Source organism: Echiichthys vipera (genome assembly GCF_963691815.1).
Source record: "Echiichthys vipera genome assembly, chromosome: 10".
Lineage (NCBI taxonomy): Eukaryota > Metazoa > Chordata > Actinopteri > Perciformes > Trachinidae > Echiichthys > Echiichthys vipera.
This window is the reverse complement of record NC_139835.1, coordinates 16,171,738-16,180,143: the sequence shown is the minus strand read 5'-3', so window position 1 is coordinate 16,180,143 and position 8,406 is coordinate 16,171,738. Positions and strand designations below refer to the sequence as shown.

The window sequence follows — 8,406 nt, the reverse complement described above, 5'->3', positions numbered from 1 at the left end:
TAGATTCATTATTCTTTGTGCCGTGTTCTAATAAGGTACAATTATAAATGTATTAATAATATTGATACTGTAACTAATAGCTTCATGAATGGTTTACTTTACTCTATAGATCAGTAACAATAATTGTCCACGCCTCATTATTAATAACAACAAATAGGCTTTGTGGTCATCAACCAATCAATCAATCAACCGATCAACCATTCAATCAATATGGCACTAAAATGACACTGACTGGTGTTTATCCAGGGCAATGTATTCTTATTAATAATACAGTTATGAATATGATTAATCTGTTAAATGCTGATGGGTTTCTTGCAATAGCCTATACCACACCTGCAGCTATAAATGTTAATACATTATTAACTGAGGGGTTTGAATCCAGCAAGTCTGTAGTTGCAAAGAAATTGTCATGGTCTGCTGCCACACGGATGTGCCTTTAAAAAAAAAGGCCATCAAAGCCCTGTCGCCTTTTTGCTTTCACTTTCACTTCGGTCATGCTAGCGTATTGTGCTGTTTTATAAAACCTAGACGAATTACGATACATTCGCATACCTCTAGCCTATATATAAGCTATATAACCAGGAGGGCTGCTCTATAGATGTTTTTAGTAACTCTTGGCGTGCAAGATTCAAGAGGTTTCAGTGGTCTACATGAGAGGTACTTCCCAAGAAGCATTTTTTAGTTGTGCGTCATCTTTCCTGTAGTTTTCTGTGTAAATTCCTCTCTCGGTTGTTTCTCTGATGTCACATTCCGACGGTGCACGGCGGCTTCAATACTCCTTTCTGTTCTTTCTATATTTTCATGAGAGTTTATCGAAACTGTATTTAATCTGATCCAGTTTATAGACGCACGAATTGCTATTTGTTGATCATTATAGGCCTTCATTGCTGTTAAACGCCATCAGCCCTCACTCTTCATGGATCTTCCGGACCCACGTCAACTCCAAGCCATCAATCAGATAGCGGAGGCTCTCAGCAGCTGTGAACGCAGGCGTCTCTTCTACCTGTGTGGGAACTTAGACGCGGACGACAGTGTGGCGCGTATGAAGGAGATGCTGAAAGCGATGTGCCATGAGAGGGGCCACCTGCTTCTCACAGAGCTGATGTTGCAACTGAGACGTTTTGATATCCTGAGGGCGGTGTATGAAACCAGCAGGGATGAGGTGGAGAGGACTCTGAGACATGGACAGGTTCTGTCCAGATTCAGGTTGGGTTTTAAGAAGTCATAAATATTTTAACAATTCACGTCAACATACTTGTGGTTCCTACGGTAATCGTCATTTCCCTTGTATTGCAGAGTATTGATGGCTAATATTAATGAGGATATGACCAGTGAAAATTTGGACAGTGTGAAGTTCTTGTTAAGCAGAACGTTACCCCATGAGAAGTTGGAAAAAGCCAAGGTGAAAAAATGAACGAAGTATTGTTTTCACTTACTAGTGCATTTCCCATTCTTGTGTGTGGGCTGGGGGGAATTTTGGTGGGATGTCCCTTGAGACAAATATGTCAAATGTGCTTATACCACAGCAATTTTAATCCATTTTCTCTTCTGTGACAGAGTTTCCTGGATGTGATCATTGAACTTGAGAAGCTGGATATAGTTTCACCTGAAAGTGTCGACTTTGTAGAGGAATGTTTAAGAAACATCAGCAGGGTCGACCTAGCCAAAAAAGTGACCGCGTATAAGATGTCAGGTGAGACTGAACATTCATAAACCGCTCGAATTGTTAAGAGTTTATGAATAATAAGAAAGAAATTTCACCTTCACGAAATGTGGAAAGTGTGAAGTTTGAAGGGTTCCCAGCTGAGAAGTTTGTACCATTTAGGCTATACTGTATGCACAGTGCATGTGAATGCATGCTTTCCACAGAGAATTACACACACTAAAACTCTGTATTTACCAAACCACATGTTATACGTTTAAGCTTTTATCCTGCTAAAAAGTGGATTTACATTAAAGAAGAATCACAAATTGATTGAATTATACTTTATTGGCTGCACTTGTATTCATGTGTATTTCTGTCCATGTAAACCTTTCACAGTCGGAACATCTGAAGGACATTCCTCTCAGCAGCAAAGGCACCAAGCTCCTGTAAGTAGTGTTCAACTGTAATTTTTCAACATTTAAAGTTTCTTTTCTCTATTGCAAAACTAATACTGTTGAAAAAAAAAAACATCTTCTCTTCAGTTCCCATCCCCCACTCCAAAAAGTTCCCATTCTCTGAGGCAAACAAAACAAGCACACTCCTTCCACTTCGGTAAGACAGGCTGCTTATTAGCAAATTGACACAACTTCAAACAATATGTATTAGCTGGATAAAATACCCCTTTCAAAGTAATGGAACAAGCATCAACAAAAAGGATTTCACATGGGGCGTCATAGCTACGCAGTTATTAAAGCAGTTGGAAAGCCCCAGGTTCCTCATTGTATTTCACTTTGATATTCATAACAATGTATTCCTCTTTGTCATCAGGCAAAGTAAATAAACCAGTACCTGTCTGCAGAGAGCAACACTGTCAGGTAAGGTCTTCACTCACTATTTGTGCAGTTTTTTCTCCCTGTTTGTTTGAATGTGTTAATTAGCAAAGTGCACTCATGAAACCTGTTTGCTTGCTTCTTTGCATTACAGAGTGAACTAGATTGGTACAAATTCAACACTGATCCAAGAGGAGTTTGTGTTATCATAGACTGTGTGGGTAATGACGGAGGTGAGACACATGACACTTTGTACCTACAGTACCTTACTGGAATAAGTATTCAGATCCATTATTTTAGCACAAGTACCAATACCAATGTAACAATACTGCAGTTCAAGCGGATGTCTTGCATTTAAAATCCTGTAAGTATCATCACCAACAGGTACTTACAGTATCAAAATAAGAGTACTCATTTTGCAGAAAAATGGCCTTTGACGTCATTCAGTACATAATAGCTTGTTAATACTGATGCATCAATGTGTAAGCAGCATTATACTGTTGTAGCTGGTTGAGATCAAGCTAGTTTTAACTACTACACAAATTTGCCTTTACTTTCAGGATGCTTCTCTTCTTTTTTGCTCTTTTTGAAATAATAGATGATTTCATCTTTGTTGGCTGCTAACAGTTATTTCAATTAAACCATATGAAAAGTTTGAGTGTCATCCCATGTCATAGACTGAATATCTTTGGGTTGCTTTAGTAGCAGTCCTAGTCTGATAGTGTTTTTTCATGGATCTTTTACCAGGGTTAAAAGTTAAAATTATGGTTTCACCTTTCCTTCCTCACTCAGACATGTTGGAACAGACATTTAAGGCTCTTCATTACAAAGTGGTCCTGCACAAGTGGCTGAGTGTGAATGAAACTCTTTCAGCTCTCAAAGGGATATCCAGACAGAGAGAGAACCTTGAAGGGGACGGCTTTGTCTGTTGCATCATCAGCCGTGGTACGACAAACCGTTTTCTGGGTACAGACTCGTACTGCGCAGGTCTACATCTGGACGCCGTCAGACGTCTTTTCACTGCTGATGCATGCCCCATGCTGGCCGGCAAGCCCAAACTCTTCTTCATCCAGAGTTACAGAGTCCCAGAGTATCCGCCCCATGCCAGGATGGAGCACCGGGATGAGGATCTGGAGACAGATGGGTGTGATGGGCTCTCCAGACATGATTTCATCCCTACAGATGCAGATGTGTTCTGGAGTCACTGCTGGACGGATGAACTTCAACTGGACCAAGGACACCATCGCTCCATTTACCTGAAGGTTCTGACAGACGCCTTACACAAAGGTCAAAGCGGGTACGGGAAAACACTCAACAGCAAATCCAGCTTCTGTTTAGCATCAGACAGTTTTCCGAATAACTTTTGATTAAACCGTTTTTTTGTGTTCTGACAGGAAAACACATCTTGTTGACATTCATACAGAGGTGAATGGAGCCATCTTTGAACATAACAGGAGGAATCCTGGAGCAAGCTACCACATCGATCTGAAACATACTTTAAGGAAAGATCTTTACTTACAATAGAGGATTTATCACCATCACTTTCAGCAAAGCCTCAGTACTGTCACTCACATTAGAGTAGCATATTCCTTGCCGAAGAAGAACCTTTTTTATTTAGACTGTGTGTTCAGTGACACCTACTGGATGTAGCAACTTAAAACACAAGTATTGATGGCAGATATAAAGTAAATGAGGATATGACCAGTGAAGATCTGGACAGTTTGAAGTTAAGTAGCACGTTATCCCATGAGAAGGTGAAGAAATGAATTACGTTTTGTTTTCACTTACTACTGAATTTTATTTCCTTCTTCTCTGTGTCACTTGAGGCAAATATGTCAAATATTTTACAATTTTAACTTTCATTCTCAGAAAAACAACGTTCCACTTTTTCTTTTATGGCAGAGTTCTATGAATCATGAGCAAGAAGCTGTATGCACAGTGCATGACAATGTCTTAAACCACTGAAATGGTGCATATAAGCCTAATGTAAAAGCTACATATACAACACATTTCTTTTTCAGTAAACAAACTGACTACAATCTGACAATGACAATACAAGTGTATTTCATTAACAAAAAGCTATTGTTTTTTTCTTTCACAGATTATGATATATATAGTATAGTACAAATCTAAACACATTACATCCAGTGCACAGATGTACTGTTAAAGGTTCAGTAATGTAAAAAGTGAGATTTCCATGTCTTTTTTAAAAAATTATTTTTGGATAGTGTCATAACATACAAATGGACACAGGGAGTTACAAACAAGCCAATCAGAGCCTCGCAATAGAAGCAAACGCCAATTTGTGCAAGACAAAAAGTATACTCTGTGATTTCATCATAACTTTGTTTTTTGAAGCATTTATGTCCATTATCTTTTTCATGCCTCATATAGTGCAGCTAAAACTGGGATGGTGCCATTTGTATTTATTTTATTTTATTATTCAAAATACTTTTTGAACCTGTGTAGAAATGTGATAATAATTAGTTGAGTGAAGTAAACACACACACACACACACACACACACACACACACACACACACATATATATATATATGAATAAGGAGCGTAACAATATTTTCAAACAATTTGTACCTCAGATAGTGTTAAAGCAACTAGATCATGTCTGTATCCATTTACCGTAATACTTTACACACTTATCATTCCAATGGTCTATAAATATTTTATGTTTGGCTTTTTCTTTCCTTTCAAATATTCATTTGTTAAACCAATATTTATTTTTGCTACATTCTGTTTGTCTTGATAAGTCAATATTACTTTCACATGGGGGTGTCATCACTTCTTTAATGTTATATTTAAATGTGTGTTGTGACTATATACAAATATTACCTACCTGTTATAGCCTAAATATTATCCATGTCAAGCACCAAAATATATATTTGATGTGAATAATTAGGACTACTGTAACTTGAAGTGAAATTGTATGTAAAGCACTTTGAAACATCCTCAGTGTGAATTGTACTATATACTTGCCTGTGCCCTATAGTGGCCTCATACGCTCATACTTATAATATCTTTCAGGACTTCCACTTCAACTGACACTATTGCTCAATTACCACCACACTACATTTCGTCTGACTTTTCAACTGCTTTTAGCACTTGAATTACAATTAGTTATTAATGAAAGAAATGTTTTTTTACTGTTTCCATGACTCCTGTGGTCCTCCATGGTAGCAGCAAAGTCAGAAATGTATGTAAACAGGCTACACCAGATAAATGGACATCCCTAAATAATGATAGGCTACTTATTGTTTTCTGTATAATAATATGTAAGGGATAATGCCTGAGCATCATGGATGGATTTCTGAACGGGCCTGCCGAGCACAGGCTCAGCGGCCCAAAGGGGGAGTTGCCCAGACTGACAAAGGTTGCTAAGATAAAACAACACAGAACAACCAAAATGAGACGTTAAGTGACCGAAAGTAGACGCAAATCCACCAAATCATACACATAAACCAAAATACCAACTACAAATGACCCACAATGACTACAAGCCAAGGAGATGCAAAAGAACTAAAAATCGATGTTAAAACAAGCACAAAGAGACAAAACGACCCCATAGAAAAGTATCACCACTCAAAATAGACACAAACGACTACAAAGAAACGTGAAACTAAAATGGAATAGCTAAGGATTGAAAAACGACCACAAGGAGATGCAAAATGACCACAAAGGGACACAAAATAAGAAAGTCAACCGTCTTAGTTTGGATATCTTATTATACTGTATGTAGACAGGTTGGGGGGCCTTTACAGATCTGTGCCTATAGGGGGCCTATTGTCTCATAATCTGTCCATGCTGATGAGGTGTCCATTATCAGGAATTAATAGCCTTCCCATTATTAATGATTATGATAATATCCTGACACCTCTTTGGTCTATATCCCTGACATACTGCACCATATATATGTTTATATTTCTATTAAATTTCTATAGTAACACAGAACAACATTAAGTATGAGGTATGAAGGTTTTGGGGTGACATGCAACAAATGAAAAAAAATACACCTTAAATTTCCAGTAGGCTACAGTCAGTGGTGGAACAAGTACTCAGACCTTTTATTTAAGTAAAAGTTTTACTTAAGCAGTATAAACATTAAAGTTCTCATAATGCAGAATTGGCTGTTTCAGAAAAATATATTATTGGATGATGATTATGGAGAGATTAATGTAAATATCTAATGTTGCAGCTGATAAAGGTGGGGCTCATTTTAATGACTTTAATCGCTCACAATAGTTCTTCTGAAGTGTACTGGAGTAAAGTAAATTACAATGGAATTACCCAAGTACATCAGAATTGTACTTAAGTGCAGTACTTGAGTAGATGCACCCCACTGGCTACAGTACCTGCGTGCACGCAGCACTGTGATTGTGACAGTAGGAGGCAGGCAAGTTGTACGACAAACATCGTGGGACGCGCACAAACACAAGAGTAGGGCTCGTGAACGCGCACGGTCAGGGCTGCTGTTGCTATGATGCAATGGCGACTGCGCCGTGGGAAGCGAGGAGTTGAATGAGTTCCCTCCACAGTTGAAGTGAAGCAGCGGCGGCCGACAGTCAGGACACCGTCAGTGTCGAGGGACAGACAGCAGGCACGGAGACACTGACAGGGCCACACCACATCACTGCATGGAAGCGCACGGCCAGGTGTGTCTGCTAGCATCACAGCTATAGCCGTGTCATGACGGTTGGAGAGGTTTCTCACACATCTGTACGACGTTGTAGCGAAACGAGCACCAACACCCTATTTGTCCTCCTTTAGCCGAACCCAAGTGAGGAGAGGCTATTGTTTTGTTTTCTTTTTCTTCTTTTTTGTCGCATTGTCCTTCTCACCGGCGACTCAGTGGACCTATTTGTGCTTCATCGTACCATGGCCGAGAGAACCTCCACCGGGTTGCTAACGATGATGTTGGAGCCCACGCCGGCTGTCGCTATGACTCTGCCGGCGGAGGTCCGGGAGAAGCTGGCGGAGCTGGAGCTGGAGCTCTCTGAAGGTAAGTTGACAACAACATGCAGCCTTTACGCAAACTACCGCACCAGTGTGACCAAAGCGTTCTTTTTTCCCCCCTGGAGGGGTGCTTTAAACATTGTTCATGTACATGACAACTATCAGAACCACCGCCCTTTATTTTGGCTCTCATTTTTGAAAACATGCCAGCATCACCGAAGCCCCTCTGCTACTATCAATCACCCCTAAAAACTCAACTTCTCTTGCTGTAGTTTCCCCCCTCATGACTGTTAACTACTGGGAGCTGCTAAACTAAACTGCCTCAACGTGAACAGCTGAGCTGACACACCCATGCTGCTGTTATGTGGCTCTGTTTCTCACATAATACAATCAAGAGTGTCCTTTTTTAAGTTTATGACAAAAAAGGAAAGTTAAGAAGTAATACCAGTGAATGCACACACTTGTACAAACAACCATTCTAATCTCACAATGAAGTTGAAAAGTTGTTACAGTGAGAAAGTCCTTCATGTCTTAATAAAGATAACATGAGCTTAAGGTTTTTATTGGGATCCTTATGAAGTTTTTCCAAGGACTTTGCTGCTATTGCTGGTCCTCTAACTTGTTTGTGTGCATCCATGATTGTGTTCATGTTCATGGTGAAGGCCTATCCTTTGTTATACCTTCAACTTTCGTACAAAAAGAGCACAGAGAGGCTTTGGAACATGGAGATTTTGCATCTGTCTGTCTATAAAAAAGTATTCCTTTTTAATTCAAGTCACTCAGCTGTCTTACATTTGAATAAGGCTATTTGTGTTTTAAAATAACATGAAACATTTCACCTGATTTATTTGATGTATTTTTCCTTTTAGTCAGAATCAGATGTTTTGATTGCCTATAAAAAGCGAACCTAAAGTGTACCTCTATGCTGGGTATAATCTATCATATGCATAGTATATGGCATGCA

General features: G+C 39.2%; 2 protein-coding genes across 8 annotated transcripts in view; both read left to right on the top strand.

Moving 5' to 3' along the window:
* The first annotated feature begins 902 nt into the window (after positions 1–902).
* Positions 903–5,135, top strand: LOC310952725 (CASP8 and FADD-like apoptosis regulator). Its single transcript, XM_083921408.1, has 9 exons — positions 903–1,206; positions 1,297–1,402; positions 1,558–1,693; positions 2,042–2,091; positions 2,188–2,257; positions 2,474–2,520; positions 2,630–2,708; positions 3,268–3,772; positions 3,870–5,135. The coding sequence occupies exons 1-9, from the start codon at positions 917–919 to the stop codon at positions 3,997–3,999; spliced, it is 1,413 nt and encodes a 470-aa protein (XP_083777534.1). The 5' UTR covers positions 903–916; the 3' UTR covers positions 4,000–5,135.
* Positions 5,136–7,050: 1,915 nt separating this feature from the next.
* dip2a (disco-interacting protein 2 homolog A) overlaps positions 7,051–8,406 on the top strand; it is an 83,748-nt gene continuing 82,392 nt past the window's right edge. For all 7 annotated transcript variants that reach the window (XM_083922133.1, XM_083922129.1, XM_083922132.1 and 4 more), the window contains exon 1: positions 7,051–7,488. In XM_083922133.1, the coding sequence (XP_083778259.1) occupies positions 7,365–7,488 (124 nt within the window). In that variant the 5' untranslated portion in view covers positions 7,051–7,364. The remainder of the gene's footprint in view (positions 7,489–8,406) is intronic.

Coding starts and splice junctions, on each gene's coding strand:
- LOC310952725 (XM_083921408.1), top strand. CDS start 917: ATGGATCTTCCGGACCCACGTCAACTCCAAGCCATCAATCAGATAGCG. Junction 1,403..1,557: donor AGAAGTTGGAAAAAGCCAAG/GTGAAAAAATGA, acceptor CTTCTGTGACAG/AGTTTCCTGGATGTGATCAT. Junction 2,521..2,629: donor GCAGAGAGCAACACTGTCAG/GTAAGGTCTTCA, acceptor TTTGCATTACAG/AGTGAACTAGATTGGTACAA.